The sequence below is a fragment of the Dasypus novemcinctus genome, chromosome 14, assembly GCF_030445035.2.
Source record: "Dasypus novemcinctus isolate mDasNov1 chromosome 14, mDasNov1.1.hap2, whole genome shotgun sequence".
Classification (NCBI taxonomy): domain Eukaryota; kingdom Metazoa; phylum Chordata; class Mammalia; order Cingulata; family Dasypodidae; genus Dasypus; species Dasypus novemcinctus.
Window position 1 is genome coordinate 41,572,814 of NC_080686.1, and position 17,987 is coordinate 41,590,800.

Here is a 17,987-nt window from a genome sequence, read left to right on the forward strand (position 1 = left end):
CTTCCACAATGGAAGGGGTGGTGATTTAACTGAAATAGACACATACTGTGGATATGGGTTTGCATTTCCTGCATGCAATGCTTCTTCCAAAACTACCATCCGTGGACTTACTGAATGTCTTGTCTACCAACATGGCATTCCACGCAACATTGCTTCTGATCGAAGAGCCCATTTCACAGCATATGATGTGTGGGAATGGGCACATGCCCATGGAATTCACTGGTCTTACCATTTTCACCATCACCCTGAAGCAGCTGGATTGATAGAATGGTGGAATGGCCTTTTGAGGACTCAATTACAGTGCCAACTAGGTGGAAATACCTTGCAGGGCTGGGGCAATGTCCTTTGAGTAGGCGGTGTATGCTCTAAATCAGTGTCCACTCTATGGTGCTGTTTCTACCATAACCAGGATTCATGGATCCAGGATTCAATGGGCAGAAATGGCAGTGGCACCACTCACTATTACCCCTAGTGACCCACCAGAAAAATTTTTGCTTCCTGTCTCTGCAACCTTAAGCTCTGTTTGTCTACAGGTCTTAGTCCCAAAGGTTGGAGTGTTGCCAACAGAGAACACAACGATTCCATTGAACTGGAAGATGCTGCCACCTGGCCACTTTGGGCTCCTCTTACCTCTGAATCATTAGGCAAAGAAGGGAATTACTGTACTGGCTGGGGTGATTGATCCTGATTGTCAAGGGGAAATAGGATTGCATCTACATAATAAGGGTAAAGAAGAGTTTGCCTTGAATACAGGAGATTATTTTAGGTATCTCCTAGTACTGCCACGTTCTGTGATTAAAGTCAATGCAAAATTGCAACAATCCAATCCAAGTGACTAACAATGGCCCAGAATCTTCAGGAATGAAAATTTGGTTCACCCTACATGCAAAGAATCACAACCAGCTGAAGTGCTTGCTGAGGGTAATGTGAACATGGAATGGGTAGTGGAAGAAGGTAGTGATAAATATGAACTGCGATCATGTGACCAGTCACAGAAAGGAGGCCTATAAGAGTCATGACTCTTTCTTCCTTGTTTCATTATAAGTATGATTGTATATGTACACAAAACAAATTTGTTTTCTTCCCTAACCTTTTCCCTTATCATATGACAAGCTGTATTAGTTTCATGTCATAATATTTGAGGATGTCAAGTTTAAGAGTGAATATTACCCAAGAACTTGCACCCTATTCTGTAGGGAATTAATGTATTTCTGGTTGTACGCAGGAGAGATGCACATTGTTAGGTGGAAATATGTATATGTATGCATGTCTGTTATTGTTTTTACTTAGAGACTAAGTATGGTTTAAGGTAATGAATACGGTTGCTGAGTTGACAAGGAGTGTACTGTGATGGTTAGACTAATGTGTCAACTTGGCCAGGTAATTGTGCCCAGTTGTTTGGTCAAGCAAGCACTGGGCTAATTGTAATACAAGGACGTTTATAGGATTTAGTCATCAGTGGGTTTACCACATAAATTGCTGATTACATCTACATCAACCAGGGAAATTGCTGTCAACAATGAGTGATGTTTTATTCAATTAGTTGAATGCCTTACAGGGGGAAGTGATTTCAGCATTCAGAGAGAATTTCCCAGTCATCTCTGGACAGCCAAAGTCTCCTGGAAACTTATCAAGAACCTTTATTGGACTTTCATTGGAGCCCCTCGTTTGTAGCCTGCCTGTGGAACCTGGACTTATGCATTCCCACGGTCATGTGAGAGACACTTAAAAAATCTCATACTATTTACAAATATCTCCTGTTGATTCTGTTTCCCTACTGAACCCTGACTAATATGGCAACATTATTCATAATAGACAAAAAGGGGAAACCATCCAAATATCCATCAACTTATAAATGAATAAACAAAATGTGGTAAAGCGTTACAATGGAATATTAATTGTCATAAAAAGGAATGAAATGCTGATTCATGTACTACATGTATGAACCTTGAAAACATCATGCTAACTGAAAGAAGCTACCACAAAAGGCCATAAATTGCATGATACAATTTATATGAAATGTCCAGAATAGCAAATCCATAGAGACAGAAAATAGATTAGTGGTTACCTGAGAGGTGAGGAAAGGAAGGGGAGTGATTCTGGTTTTGGTGTTTCGTGCTTTTTTTTTTGGAGGTGATGAAACTGTGAAAATGTTCTGGAACTAGATAGAGGTGATGGTTGCATGACTTTTGAAGATACTAAAATCCACTGCACTGCATAGTTTAAAAGGATGAATTTTGTAGTATATGAGTTATATCTCAGTAAAATAATTAAAAATATATCAATTATGAGTAAACTTAAAAACAATTCAACTTGACTAGTAATGAAAGAAATGTAAATCAAAGCAATAAGATTATTTTTTCTATTGCTTTGGCAGATACCTTAAAAAATTAAAATACTCAATGTTGACAATGTGATGATCTCATGTACTACTAGAAGAAATGTAATCGATCCATCCATTCCAGAAAATATTATAATAATATGTATCAAGAATCTTAAAATGCTGATTTCACTTAATTTAGTTATCACAGTTCTAGGAATCTAAATTCCATATTTAGTAGGACATACAGAAAGAGAACCTTTCTTGTTTATATGATCCTTCCTTTCCTCTGAGGTAGGTAGAAAGTGTCTCATGTTTGGCCCAGGCTCTATATAATAGTTCATATCATTTATATTTTCTTACCTGTACTACTCTATCTTATGTTCCTCTTGCCTTTAAAATTTTTTTTTAACTTTATCTGGTGATTATAACAATATGCTAAACATTAATCCAACTCCCAGTCTGTCTCTGTCCCTTCCTATCTATCTAGGCATCATTTTAATGTTCCTACTACTCCTCTTTCATTGTGTTATCATCACAACTCTCTAGCATATGTTCTCTTACAAGTAAACCTTTTAAGTGTTAAAAATTATGCCGAGTGATATGGATGCTTTCTGATATGAATAAGTTTTATTTTAATTCATTTTGTAAATACTTGTTATTATACAAGTTTTTAACACAAGGTATTTAATATGCTTGTACCTATGTTCAATTTTTTTGGAAAAGTTGAAAGATTAGGACTGGGAAAAGAGCTCTTGAATTTGGGTCTTGATTTTGGCCTTTAGTAGTTATGTGATCAATCTCTTAAAACATCAATTTTCCCATCTTTAAAATGTACCTAATTTAGTAGTATCCATTTAATGCAAGCAATGTTTAAAAAAAGAGCATACAATGTAAAATGGGGGCAATTACCCTTTATTGGGCTCCTTTTTTCCCTTGTTAGTGGGCAAAATTGGGACCTCTGTGATATAGTGATCAGTATCATTTTGACGTTAAACTGATTGAAAACGACTAATTTTCTGTCAAATCAACTCATTCCATTGTAGTGATACAGTTCTTTGAACTTAAATTAGCTCACTACATATAAATGTATATATATACACACACATATATATATCTCCCTGCCACATATATATGCATATGCCTACATGCAACACATTCATATGAAACTAAATAACAACTCTTCACATGATGTTTTAATGCTGTACTCAGTTATTATCCCATTCTGATCACAATGCTTGCTACAGAGACTAACACTGTAAAAGAGAGATGAGGAAAAGCAGGCAGTGAGGATGAATTATGTTTTTAAGAAGTTTGGTAATGAAGGGCTGAAATGGGCATCTTGGGGTCTAGAAAAAAATATTTTTAAAGTGCAAAAAATGATACCTACTATAAAAACACAGAATTGGTAGCTCGTTAAATTTTATTCTTTAGTTATTTCATTTTCTTGTCAGTGAATAACAGGGACACTTGACTATAAAACTATATACCAAAAGTTACAATTTCAAATTATCCCAGTGAGTGAAAATGTGAGGAAAAAAACCAAGCACATACCAATTGATTGATGCTGACCATTAGAACATTCTCATATTCTTTGCCTTCTTTACCGTCAATGTCACAATCAGATGATGTTACTGGCAACAGAACAAGGATCAGGGGAGGAATTCCAAATATGTACCTAAAAGAAACTAAATTCAACATTAAATAAGAATAAGCTCAATATTATGTCATGTTATATTTGGTTGTGGCATTTCAATTGGCCTGACCACTTATTTCTTATTTCTAATAATTTTTTAAAAATGCATCTCAGCTTTTAGAAATAAAATAAACCTTTTTTTTTTAAAAAAAAGAACTCATGTAGGAAGTTAATAATGATAATAATGCTAGTCACCTCTGAGTGCCAGGCATAATTAGGTGCCTTATGAATATTATCTCTAATATCACAAAAATCTTGCCAGTTAATCTTTTTGTAACATGGTAGGAACTGGGTCCATATTCTAACCTAAGCTTCACCAGATTTGGTCAGGAAAGGCTATAATCTTTGATAACATATAATCACACTGGTCTTGTTTCTTTTTTTTGTTAAAGATTTATTTATTTATTTCTCTCCCCCTCCCCCCACCCCGGTTGTCTGTTCTCTGTGTCTATTTGCTGTGTCTTGTTTCTTTGTCCGCTTCTGTTGTTGTCAGCGGCATGGGAATCTGTGTCTCTTTTTGTTGTGTCATCTTGTTGTGTCAGCTCTCCGTGTGTGTGCGGTGCCATTCCTGGGCAGGCTGCACTTTCTTTTGCTCTGGGCGGCTCTCCTTACAGGGCACACTCCTTGTGCATGGGGCTCCCCTACTCAGGAGACACCCCTACTCAGGAGACACCCCTGCGTGGCAGGGCACTCCTTGTATGCATCAGCACTGCGCATGGGCCAGCTCCACACGGGTCAAGGAGGCCTGGGGTTTGAACCGCGGACCTCCCATGTGGTATATGAATGCCCTAACCACTGGGCCAAGTCCGTTTCCCACACTGGTCTTGTGACCTGAAACCCCTTCCATGTAATGATGAGGTCTCTCTCTCTACTACTGTTCCTTCACCCTGAATATCCTCAAACAGTAGTCAATTGCCAGTTATTTACTACGTTCTGACGCTGTAAATAAATTGGTACCAACTGCCTAGAACCAAACCCTTTATTTCCTATATCATCTTATAGGTGTTTAAGAGGTATACTTTGAATGGATTAGACAGCACAGGAAAAGGCACACAGCATATAGCTTGAAATGAGCTTTTAGAGGAATATAATAAAATAATTAAATACTATAATGAATATTTTTACCTTTACACATACATGCCATTTCAAAGGTTCACTTTTTATGTTTTAATAACTTTTATTTTCCATGAACACTGGCAGTCATGACCTCTTCACCCTAGTTTTCAGTAATTACTGCTCTCCAAATTCAAATCAACCTATCCATTCATTGGACGACGTCTTATAAATGCTTTCCAGTGATGGTTTGGTGGGAAATTCATCTTGTCTTTTTGTGTATATAACTGGCTTCTCAACTCTAAAACATAATTTGCTTTGTTTGTTAAGAGCGTCTTTGTTGCTGCTGTTGCTGCTGAATAGGTTAGCTCCAGGTAGACTATGGTAGTGTGATGCTCAGGAAGTTTGGAGTATGGAGACTTGGAATTTTCGTCTCAGTATGACAACGGGTTGTGTGACTGAGAAAAATGACACTGCCTCTTCGAAGGTTCATTGACCTGATTTTTAAAATTAAAACTTTAAATGAACTCTTAAAGTCCCTTCCAGCTCTCGAGAACCTTGTGGCAGTTTGAGATTATTTCTGAACCACCAAAAGGATACAGATCATGTCTGTAGACCGATCTGTTCCTCTGGGTGTGAGACCTTTTGATTGTATTAAATTCAAAGGTTTTATGTTTACTTGATTAAATCAAAATTAGGGCTTTGATTTGACCACTCATTAGGAAGCTCAGGGCTGAGGTCCCACACCCTTGGTGGGCTGTATAAATGGACACTCACACAGAAGAAGATACACAGTAATAGAGAGAGCTCCATAGGCATGGAAGAGGTGAGAACTTTGGTTCTGGGGCCCCAGGGAGAACAGAGCCATTTGCCTGATAGTTTGCAGCTGAAGTGAACAGAGCAGCTAAACCCTATGCCAGCCTACAGCTGAGATCAGAAGAAGTTGGGCCCATGGAGCCACAATAAGAAAGAAGGCTGAACCCTCACAGATGATGCCCGCCATCTTGCTTCAAAATGTGGCAATAGAATTTGGTGAGGAAGTAACCTTGAGTTGGACTCTTTAGGGCCTTGTAACTGTAAGCTCTTACCCCAAATAAATACCCTTTATAAAAGCCAACAGATTGCTGGTACTTTGCATCAGCACCCCTTTGGCTAACACACTCATTAATTCTAAGAATACATGGCCATCCAAATACAAAAACCTTTTATATTTGAAATTGCCTCACAGATAATACTGCAAGCACACCAGGAGCTTCAGACCCACATCTCTTAAGTGCCCAGCCTTCTCTTTAGTGACTTGCAGTTTGGTCTGTAATTGCAATTTTTCTTCCACACACCACATAAGGGTAACATATTCAGACTGTCTAGTCTGAGGGTGTTTTCTACATTGTTATTTTTATTTTGTTTTGTCTGCATTTGTTTCCTATTCCTAGATGTCCACCCTTTCCCCTCCCCTGAACGTTCATTAGGTTACAGAAAAGTCAAACATAAGCAATAATCCAAAGCAAGTCTGGTCTTGTGGAATTATCTTTAGATCTCCCAAAGGAACTGAAACTGGAGAATTTGTTTTCAGTAGGGAATTTGGATAAACCAGAAAGATGGTTGGCTAAAAATTCTTGTTGGTTTTTAATTTAAGCCAAATAATACATTCAATCCTCCTCTACCTAAGTTATGGGGTCAGAGTGAACATAAATAAATTAGTTTCTACAGTTCATCAAAACCTCTCATCAGGTTTTAGGACACATAAATATGTATTGAATGTTCATTAAAGCATTATATAGGCCTATTTCTAATTTATATTAAAAAGTAAACCGGTCAAAAGACATCCAGGAAGGAATGGAAGACATTATTTGAATAGAAAAGACTTGGCCTTAATAGGAATAATAAGTAAAATAGCATGGGTAAATACAAGCAAGTGAAACTAAAAACACAGCAATCACCATGTAGTATATGGAAATTAGTTTTTTGAAGTTATAGAAAATGTATCTGATTATTTCAGATAAAGAAGTCTAATACCTGCTACAAACATTCTTAAGATTGGACTATAAATCCTATCCACAAATCCTATGATAAGCAAAGAAATTTTGTGCAGCCATCCATGATATCGTGTGCAATATTTCATTTAATTCCATAATTACTTCATGAGGTAAGTATTACCAGTTTATCACATTTTACAGCTGGAGAGTCAGTGGCACAAATAAATTTTTTTTTTTCCCACTAATAATGTCTCTGGTAAAATCCAGGATTTCAATCTAGAAAGTGAGCTCTACTGCGTCTTTTAAAAATAACTGTGTATGTGTTGTCAGGGGAATGTGGAAAGTGCTTCCTGGCTGAGCTCTGAAACTCTGCATCATGCACTCTTATTTAAGGGGAAAAAAAAGATACTAAATATTTGTTCTCATTACACTAGGTTATATGTCAGGAACATGGCCAGAAGATAATCTCACATGCAGAACTGTGAATATGGCATGTAAGTTGATGCTTTAGAGTAACCTTTTTCATTTTTAAGACATTTAAACAGTGTTGTTTAAATTCTCCTTTTTAACTGTTTAGTCTTTCTAAACTTTTTCAGTTCTGTTTTTATTACTCTTCCGTTTTTCGGTCCTCAAATAAGTTAATTACCTAAACCAAATAGTACAGTTGAGTACCACACAGTAGGCCCTCAACTACTTCAACCTCTAAAAAGTAGCAAAGAAAAAGGATAGAATATAACCCTATCCTTAAGCTTCTAGTGAAGTCTCTTGGAACAAAATGCAGAAAGTCATTTATCATAATCATTATTAGAAGCTCAGAATTCTTATATTTTGTTTGCTAATGCCTTATGGTGTGTGATTAGCATGGATATACAGAAGGAAATAAAGGCTCCTTATTAATAATGCACACCCTAACTTCCTCTTCTTGTTTTGCCTCTCCACTTCAGATCAGAAGTGATGCAAGGCTTAGAACTGAGAGTCATTCAGAAAGAAGTAATTGCAGGAGAACAGTGGGCATTATAAAGAAAACAATTCCAAATTCCTTATGAAACTCTTGGAGGAACCCCCCATTACACATCGTCTATAATTCGTTGTCCTCGATACTTCTCCCCTCCTGTTTTGTTACTGATCGTGTACTCCTTGCCTATGCCACTTTTTAATTGTTTAATACATATGAGAGAGGGCTCTCTTGATCGAATGGAGTGGACGGGAAAGCACACAAACCAGGTATCAAAGGGAAGGGCAGTCTTCACCCTATCCCCCTACTCTCCACCACTCCTCTTCTTTTGCGTGAGGAAGTACTTTTGTAAAGCATTCCAAATTCCTCAGCAGATTTTTTTCAATCACATTCCTTTTCCCCGTCTTTTCTTCCAGTAAACTTTCTGGCTCTTTACATCGGCCAAACGGCTGCCAAGGAAATCTAGGTGGCCTCAACTCTGCCCTGCCCATTTTAAATGCTTATTGCGCTCAAACAAAATATATTAAATCTCAGTAAGGGACTAGAATTTAGAGTCACGCCTATTTAATCCTGTCGCCACCAAGTGCGGCACATAGGGGGAAAAGCAATTAACTGGAAGCTGGTCTTTCTCATTGCCAGCCCAAGGACTTGGATTCCCAGCAAAAGGCGCAGGGTACAGCCCCAGTCGGAAACTCCCGACCTCAAAGAGGGGTAAACGGGGTTTTCCAGGGACCTGTCCCTGTGGGGCTTTAAAGAGCCTCCCGTGGGAGCTTTGCTTTCACTTCTCTGGGGAGTTCGGAGCTGCAAAGAGCCCAGCTACTCGCCGATCCCCGGGCGCCCGTGAGTAACGCGGTGCCGCCAGGGGTACGCGAAAAGCGGGTTGGCTGCCGAGTTGACAGTGGACAGCGCTGGCTGGGGGGGAGACCGGCAGACAGTCGGACGGGACAGAAAGATAGGCGTTGGCTACCCTGAGACATGGCTGCAGGTTGCCACCGCTGGACGGCGCGGAGGCTCAGCGCTCGGTCTCTGTACCGAGAGCAGGCACTGGGGACTGTTTTCCGCAGCCTGCCAGGCGCAGCAGCCCCAGGTGCAAGTGGCTAAAGGCCACGATACTCAGGCGCGGCTGACGGCTGCCCGTGGGAGAGCCAGGACTGTCGACAGGTCCAAAGTGCAAGGCTAAGCTGTTCCCGGACGCGCTTGGGTGCTGGGGCCGGCAGTGGGTCCCAGAGTCCCCCGGCGTGCCCGGCGCGCGTACCTGTGCGCCCGGGAGAGGCGCACTTACCATGGAACATGGTCTGCGGGAGGCGGGCGTAGTCATGATGACAGCAACAGCAGCAGGAGCAAGCTCTCATCGCCCATAGTCACTCTCAGAGCCCTGGTTTTCCGCGGAGTTGCCAGGAGTCGCGGCCGGGCAGGGCCGGATCTGCAGCTGGGTTCCTCTCACCCACGCCGCGCCTGCTGTTTCATCCATCCCAGGGGGGGCGGCACGTACCACAGTCCGGCTCTGCGCTTTGCCTTTTCCATAACTTCCGTGGAATAGGCCGGCAGTGTACTTTCAGTTTCTGCTTTGCGCTTGGTCTGCAGGTTAGGTCTTCGGGTTCATCACCGGGGCGCCTCCACTGCCCCCTCTCTTTGGCACCTGCGTCTTTCCGTAGCGCTTTCTGTGCACCTGGGCCAGGACAGAAGTAGGCGCGAAATTCCAAAGCAGCGCAGGAGAAAAGTATTGGCCCTTCTGAATTGGACCGATTCAGGGCAAAAGACTTTACAGATGACCTCTAGCCACCTTGGCAACGCTAGGCAACTGGGACATAAAACCCTCGGAAGCCACAAATATGCACGGCGCGAGCTGCTCAGTTGCAAGCTGACGCCACGAAGGAGATGGCGCAGCTACTGCTGCGGATGTGGTGGACAACGCCAAATTGTCTTTATGAAAAAGGGAAGTGAAGAATGATAAAGATGGTCACGCCCTCTGCCCCTCCAACATCTTTAATCAGTCTTTCCACGGTCCTCTGTACATGCACCTGCCCAGGTATCACCGCTAAGAAAAATAATCCTGTGGGTTCACCTAATGTGGTAAGTGGTATCTTTGGACCCAAGAATCAAGCCTCAAATTAAGTGGAGGGCCTGGAGACTGACTATAATAGCTAAATAACATGACTCCCATGTGCAGATTTATCTGAATTGGCTTATAAATCAAACTGTCCATTTTGACTGTGTCACTGGGATGTTAATTTTGTTTCTTAGGTCTGCATAAGCTAAGTGTTTCCTGCTTTAGTTTGGTTTTTGATATTATTACCCTACCCTGCTTAGAGGAAGGCTGGTAATGTAAAGCAAAAATCATAACAGCAATAATTAACATTTATCTAGCATTCACTTTTTGCGGGTATTGTACTAAGCATTTTACATATATCATCTGCAAAACATGATGTGAAGTAGGCACTTTTCTTTCTGCATTTTACAGATGTGGGAACTGACCTTCAGTAACTTGCCAGAATTCACTTATCCTGTTGGATCCATTCCAGCTGCATTGTGGCTCATTTAGCCCATGCTTTGAATATCCCTCTGTTAGGAGTCCATGTGAACAATGCAATCATGTAGAAACTGATGCTAGGAGGGAGACAACAACAGTGCGGTTGTGCCTTTGCCCACTGTGGAGCCCTCAGGAAATGTTTCTGGAGTTTGTGACTTTTATGGTGAGATTTGCGCAGGAATTAACCTGGGGATGGTGAAGGGAATTACAGATTCTGTTGTAGTGTGATCAAAGGCCTAGAAAAGAGGAAGGAAGGGAGAAAGAGAAATAAAGTAACAATTAGAGAGTGAGAAAGAGTTACTCAAGTGTGAAACTTCAGTCGCTGATTCCTCTTTTGGCCTACCTTCCCATGTCCAATCCACTGGCAAGTCCTGTTAGCTCCACCTCCAAAATAAACCCAGAGTGCAATAAATTCCACTATGCCCTTTGCTACTTCTGTCACCAGTATCATCTCGTTAGGGTCATTGCAGTGGACTTCTAAGGGACCTTCTAGCATTTACTCTTGTCCACCAACCCCTTCATTCTCTTCAGAGTACACTTCCCACCTCCATGACTTCCCAATGCATACCAGGCTTTCCAGGTCCGGCTTTGATCTGGGCCTGCCACTCTGTCTCTCTGACCCACTGGCTTTTTCCTTCCCTGTGCCTAGCCAAGCTTACTTTCACTTAGAACACTGGCTCATGGCCAGCCTTCAGTAACTATTACCGAGTGACTGAGTGACAGAGAACAACTGAGTGAGAATGCATGAATGAGAATGTGTGTGAAAGCAGAAGAGAGAGGGAGAAGGAAAAAGGAAGAGAATGAGGGAGGCGAAAGAGAGCAGGGAAAGCCAAAATGTTTTCATTGCCTAGAGTTGGGGGTAGCTGGGCGTAGGAGAAACATGAGGCTGGAATCTTTTTAAAAAATTCTCTGATGAAATAGGTCTAGGTTGATTATTTTTTTATTTAAAATTCCTGACAGCAGCATCCAAGTCTGTAATTGCTCTAATTCTGCACTTGTTTTTAACTTTTTAAGGACAGTGTAAAGAACATCTATCACTAACTTGTTCAAGAAGCAATGCCTCTTCCTTTATGCTGCAATCACTATAAAACTTGGCAAAATAACGGCCTGTGCTTAAGTGAATTTTTGGGAAGCACATGGAAAAATTATTCAGAGTTCTCAGAGAAGAAATGTAAATTCTTCACTGGACTTTGACACCAAATACGAATTATCTTCTTGAAGAGAATATTCATAAAGCATTTGAAATTTTTGTGGTTTATATAAAGACAGGCACATTCTAACTATATCAAATTATTGCTTTTCTGTCTGAGAGATGTAATCACATTTGAAAACAATTCCTAAAGGATGTCTCAAATCAGTGGATGATATTTTGATAAACTGATTATTGCTTACAGGATGGATGGAAAAAGATAAAACATTTCAGTATTTCTTTAAAGATTTATTTATTTATTTTATTTCTCTCCCCTTCCCACTGCCCCCCGGCTCCCAGTTGTCTGTTCTCTGTGTCTATTTGCTGTGTGTCCTTCTTTGTCCGCTTCTATTGTTGTCAGCAGAACTGGAATCTGTGTTTTTTTGTTGCGATCATCTTGTTGCGTCAGCTCTCCAGGTGTGCAGCTCCATTCCTGGGCAGGCTGCACTTTCTTTTGCGCTGGGCGGCTCTCCTTACAGGGCGCACTCCTTGCGCGTGGGGCTCCGCTACGCGGGGGACACCCCTGCATGGCAGGGCACTCCTTGTATGCATTAGCACTGCGCATGGGCCAGCTCCGCACGGGTCAAGGAGGCCCGGGGTTTGAACCGTGGACCTCCCATGTGGTAGACAGATGCCCCAACCACTGGGACAAGTCTGCTTCCCTCATGTATTTCTTAAATGCAAATGTTTTATGATGTAGAAATGCAGTAGTTACTATTATTTTCACTCAGACTTAGGGATTGTGCAGAAAGCTCATAAGGAACCAAAATAGTATACATATTTTATGAATTATTACCAATAATGTTTTAAAAGGAAGATAACATTTTCAGAATGCTTTAGTGCAAAATAGTATGAAAAAATGGAAATAAGAAGATATATATCTTTAAAGAGAGAATAGTCAAAGGTTAGTCATCTCTTTTTTTAATGTATTACAGCCTTTAATCAAATATAATCATTGATAACCCAAAATATTTTATTGATTATTTTATTGATAATTGATTATCCAAACTACTCTAACCCAACTTAATATGACCACTGTTTATAGACTGAGGTCTGAATTCTATCTACCATGGATATTTTTGAAGTTCTTATGCCTTAATTTTCCAGGGCTGACTGTGTTTAGAAGGGCCCAATGCTTGGTTTAATATTCTGATGTCACTGTGTTGAAATTTTTAATCATTTTTGAATAAGGACCTCGTATTTTCACTTCGCCCTGGGCCCTGCAGATTCTGTAGCTAGTCATGTACACTCATATATATTTAGCTACACATTGTGAATAAATGACTGCTTTCAAGGTGATTCCAGTCTGGTAGAGAAAGAAGAGGTAAAATGTGCAGTTTCAAGGATGAGATGCTTTTAGTACCAGGGGTTTAAGGTAGGCTGGTCCCATTGAATATGTTGTAAAACTAGGGTTCAAAAAAGTTAGTTAAGCAGTCTAATGAAGAAATACATATAAGTGGATGAGTTATAATTCTAAATCAGGTCTGTTAGATTCTTCTTAAATAGAATTTTATTGAAGTATACATTCATACATGTACATACATACACAATATATGTATAGTAAAAGTTGTGAACTTTGGAATCAAACATGCATATCATCATACAGGGCTCCCATGCATCACTCCACCATCAACACCTTGCATTGTGGTGAAACATTTCTTACAAACTCTAAAATAGCATTGCTAAAATAATGCTATTAACTATAGCCCATATCATACATTTTGTATATTTTCACCCAACCCACCCAATTTTTAACCCCTTGTATTAGTATTAAACATTTGTTATAGTTTGTGAGAGAACATTCTTATATTTGTGCTGTTAACCATAGTCCATCTTCTGCCACTGGATTCCCTGTGTTATACAGTCCCATGTTTTATATGTCTGTTAGATTTTAAAACAGAAGCTTGCTATTACATTTTGAATTTTACGTGATCATGTTTTTGTTGTTACATTTCTGAATAAATCCTATCTTTAACATAGTGTTGAATTCAAATTCCTATTATTTAAAATTTTGCAGGTATATTCATAATTGGGATATGTTGTTCAACTGAGATTAGGCTGTTTTTGTCAGGTTTTGCTAGATTCATAAATGGTATTAGGAATTCTTTTATTTTCTGAACTGTAACCATTTTCTCACCTGTAACTGTTTGAGGATAATACGAGCCATTTTTTTCTGGAGGATTGATGGGTTTACCAATGAAACAATCTCATTGGATGACTCCAGAGATAGGATGAGACTGTCAGTTTGGAGCATTACAAAAGTTAAAATTAAATGATCTGTTCTTAAGGTTGAATCAAAATGGCTATGTCAAAATGTCAGGAGTCCTGCTGGAGAGATGTGTACATCACATATCAGTGATAGCTAGAGCCATGGAAATGAATGAAATTATCTGACCTGCATTTTAGAAGAGAGAAGTAGGAGTTTCAGAAGAGCTCTATAGAGAGAAGCAAGGTTCCAGTTTATGGTGATAAGAAAAGAAACAAATAAAAAGAAGTGTTTGGTAGTGCTAAAATAAATAGGATAATGACTTGAAAGTCATGTAATGCAGAAGGTAAGTTTTCATTTTCAAGTATGGAAGGGACTTGAGCATATTTACATATTTATAAAATAAAATTAGGTTCTTTATAAGTGGGAAAGGATAGAATCAAAGAACCCAAGATACCTGATTTCGTTCTTTTTCTTACTCTCTCTTCATCTCTCCTTTCTTTTCCATTTCAGTCTTTAAATTGTATAATTCTAAACAACCAGACTTGACTGTATATCTTGTGCCTAATTTTACCCTCCTTATTGAATTGTGGTACTCACATATACTTCTGGATTGAGTACTGGCTTGTTTAAGAAAGAATTCTAATTTTTCCCAAATTGGCTTCCAGAGGGAAAAACTGTAGCTTGTCTAGTTTACATTTCCAACTATTTTGTATATTAATGTATGTGTTTGCTTGGCAATCAGAATTATATTTGCTATACTGGATTTTGGAGTTACTCTGCTTTTAAGCACTGCCTTTAGAGAAGATTAGAGATTACACATATGAATATTTTCTTCATGCTAGCTATTTGAAGAAAATGGAAAAATATTTTTCATCATTTAAAATCCCTGGAGATATCCCATTTATATTATCCAATTACTTTCTGAGAATGGTGAGTTGTTCTTATGAGTTCGTGGACAACAGTATGTCTTACTCAATCTGGGTTCTCAGTACACAACAGAATGCCTTTTAAGTTACAGATTTTACCCAGGTTTGTCTTGTGGGAAAGGAAGTCATCACAGTGCTCATCTGGACTTACTGTGTTCCAATACAGCTGGTGCTCTGAGCAAACCTGTGTTAACATACAGAGATGTTACTGTACCAACTACTGATTGACATTGATATGTCTAAGGTTCTGTTTGACTTGACAAAATTATTATATTTAATACATATTTAAACTTACTTTCTTAATATGAGGGGCTGTCTGTCCTATTTAAGTCCTTTTCTTATTGGATTAGAAAATTGGTCCAATCTGTTTCTCCTTCAGGCAAACAAGGTTTGTTCCAGCCCATTTGTTATCATCTTGGACTGTGGACTCACAGAACATCCATTAGCTTGTACATGACATGGCATGATTAAGTTAAGTATGTTGGACAAGAAATAAATTGATCTTTAAGGCAACACAAGTGTTTATTTGGGGTCTTAGAATTACAATTTGGGGAACACAGATTCGGGTAGGAACCAAAATTGTGTCCTGTTTTGGGGTTTCATGCAAGGGTTTTTAAAGAAAAAAAATTACATAGATTGTTTGTGAAGAATTATGATTAGTGGATATCAGGGTGTTCAAAATATCCTTCAAGGTAGACAGTTTATTGATTAATCATGTTGTGTCACAGTATCCAGATATCCTCAGAGTTCTGAAACACATTGTTGCTTATAGTTTTGCATACTTTGGCAGTTTGTGATATTTGCCTGATAAGTGCATAAGAGTACTTCCTGAGACGCCTCCTGACTCCGTTTTAAATCTCTTAGCCAAAGTGCTCTCTTTTTGTTTCTTTTCACATTTCCTCCTTCTGATCAAGATCTTTCTCTGAAAGTAATTAACATTTGTTATTAATCCTTTGGCACCAGGGAGGCTCATCCCTGGGAATCACGTTCCACAAGGAAGTTTAGCTAGCTTGGCCACAGTTGAGCAACAAGGAGGTCCTCAGAGCATTTGTTATAGTTAAGTTTAACTCCTTCATAAGTTTTATAAGTACAAGTATCAAGCTTAAGCATCTGGTGCATTAATCTGGTTTGGGGGATAGCTGCAGCTCTATTTTAGAGATGAAACAATGAATAAGAGACACTATAATGATTATAATTTTTTAAAAAATTAGCAGGTTTGAAATGTGCTACAAATCTTGTCACCTCAAGATCTAAGATTCAGTCAGCATAATTTTCAATTATGTTTTTCCAGTTAAAGCTTTGGTTATATAACCCATGTCTCCAATTATGTCCTATTAACAAAAAGACATTTTCTTATTGACATTATGCACATAATTATATTTCAATGAAAATAAGAATATCAATTAAGAGTTTCCAAATTCTATGGGGATCAGGAAGGGTAAAAAAGGTAAATGTTTCATGAGTTATAGATAGCTTAAGGGAAAAGCAAAAGGGATTTCTTGTATTTAAAAAATAAATAGCAATATATCAAACATCTATAAATATAATTTTTTTAAATCAATTCATTCAGTCTCAATTAATTCTTGTTCCACTTGATCTTGTGTTAGTAAGTTCATGAACCCATTAGCTTCCCACTAGATTTCTGAAAATCCTGAGTCAGTCCCATGATATAGTGTTATATTAGTCAGCCACAGGATCCTGATGCAAAATGCCAGAAATCTGTTGGATTTTATAAAGGGTATTTATTGGGGTAGAAACTTACAGTTACCAAGCCATAAAGCATTAGTTACTTCCCTCACCAAAGTCTGTTGCCATGTGTTGGAGCAAGATGACTGCCGACATTTACAAGGGTCCAGCCTTCCTCTTCCTCTTAAGGGCCATTCTTCCAATATTAGCTGTCAGCTGAAATAAGCCTCATCTCTCTCCTGGGGCTCATTTCTCTCTAGGCTCAGCTTCTCCACAAAGTCACCTGTAGAATTTCAATCTCTCTCTTCCTGGAGCCTCTGCCATGTCTATAGAGTCATCCCTATTCCTCTGTGTTCTTCTCCCGTGTGTTTTCTTCCTGGGATTCTAGCTCAAAATTCTAACCTTTTCTACTACAATGTGGTTTTCTCTGTGAGTCCCTGCCCCCTTGGTGGGACGTCCTACTGATGTGGCCTAATCAAAGCTTTAATCATTATTTAATCAAGTAAAAGTGAAACCTCTGAATTCAGTCCAATCTAATATGCCCAGAGGAACAGACCAGTTCACAAACATAATCCAATATCTATTTTTAGAATTCATAAATAACACCAAACTGCTACAGATATCAAAGTTATTTAAGCAATGTCATTAGAAGCCAATGCCCCAAAGTACCTGGCACAGTCCTTTTCATAGGTTTCTGAGACAATATTTTTTTGTTGTTGGAAACAAAGCACTCTGGCCTGTAGCTGATTGCAAGTGTTTTCAGAAAACAGAATAAAACAAAAAAAAAATATCTTTGGATTACAAAAGATTTAAAACACAAAAGATTTAAGACTGTCTTATGAAAGTGAAAGATCTCATGAGAGTTCATTGTAAAATAATACAATTGAGAAGGAAATTTGGTTGTGGCATGTAACATTTTTAAGAGTAACTGAAATTATGCCTGGTAACATACTCTTGTCTAATACAAGGCAGATTAATATTAGGATGTTTTATGAACAGTGGGGATATCGAAAAATCTTCAGGAATTTTATATAATTTCTGGAAAAAATATATTTATGACATTTTATTTACAGAAATCCAGAAGGTTAGAGAACCCCTTCTAATTTGACAATACTCCCCATGCAATTCATAACATATCAGATAAGCCAAAGGGCACCTTTTCTTTTACAATGTGAAGAACAGATCCTTTGTGATTTTCCAGGTGTCCTCTGTAAACCCCAAAGACAGTCTGAGTGAAAAAGAGAGCATTTAGGGTTTGATTTGAGAAGGCAAATGTCAAGAGTTGTCAGGAGGTTTGAATATTGGTTAAATGCAATCACAATCAAAGATATTAGAAGTGAATACAGGGAACATTATGATTTTTTAAAAACTGCTTTTTTCCTTCAAAAATGAGAAGACTTGTTTAGTTTTTTAAACAATCAAAGACATGATAAAGTTAACATAAAAT

At 38.7% G+C, this 17,987-nt stretch overlaps 1 protein-coding gene across 2 annotated transcripts in view; it reads right to left on the reverse strand.

Annotated features, from left to right (window-relative positions):
• IL7 (interleukin 7) overlaps window positions 1-9,401 on the reverse strand; it is a 50,659-nt gene extending 41,258 nt beyond the window's left edge. For both annotated transcript variants that reach the window (XM_058275669.2, XM_004477908.5), the window contains exons 1-2: window positions 9,283-9,401; window positions 3,875-4,008 (exon numbers count right to left, since the gene is read on the reverse strand). In XM_058275669.2, the coding sequence (XP_058131652.1) occupies window positions 3,875-4,008; window positions 9,283-9,352 (204 nt within the window). In that variant the 5' untranslated portion in view covers window positions 9,353-9,401. The remainder of the gene's footprint in view (window positions 1-3,874; window positions 4,009-9,282) is intronic.
• Between the last annotated feature and the right edge of the window lie 8,586 nt (window positions 9,402-17,987).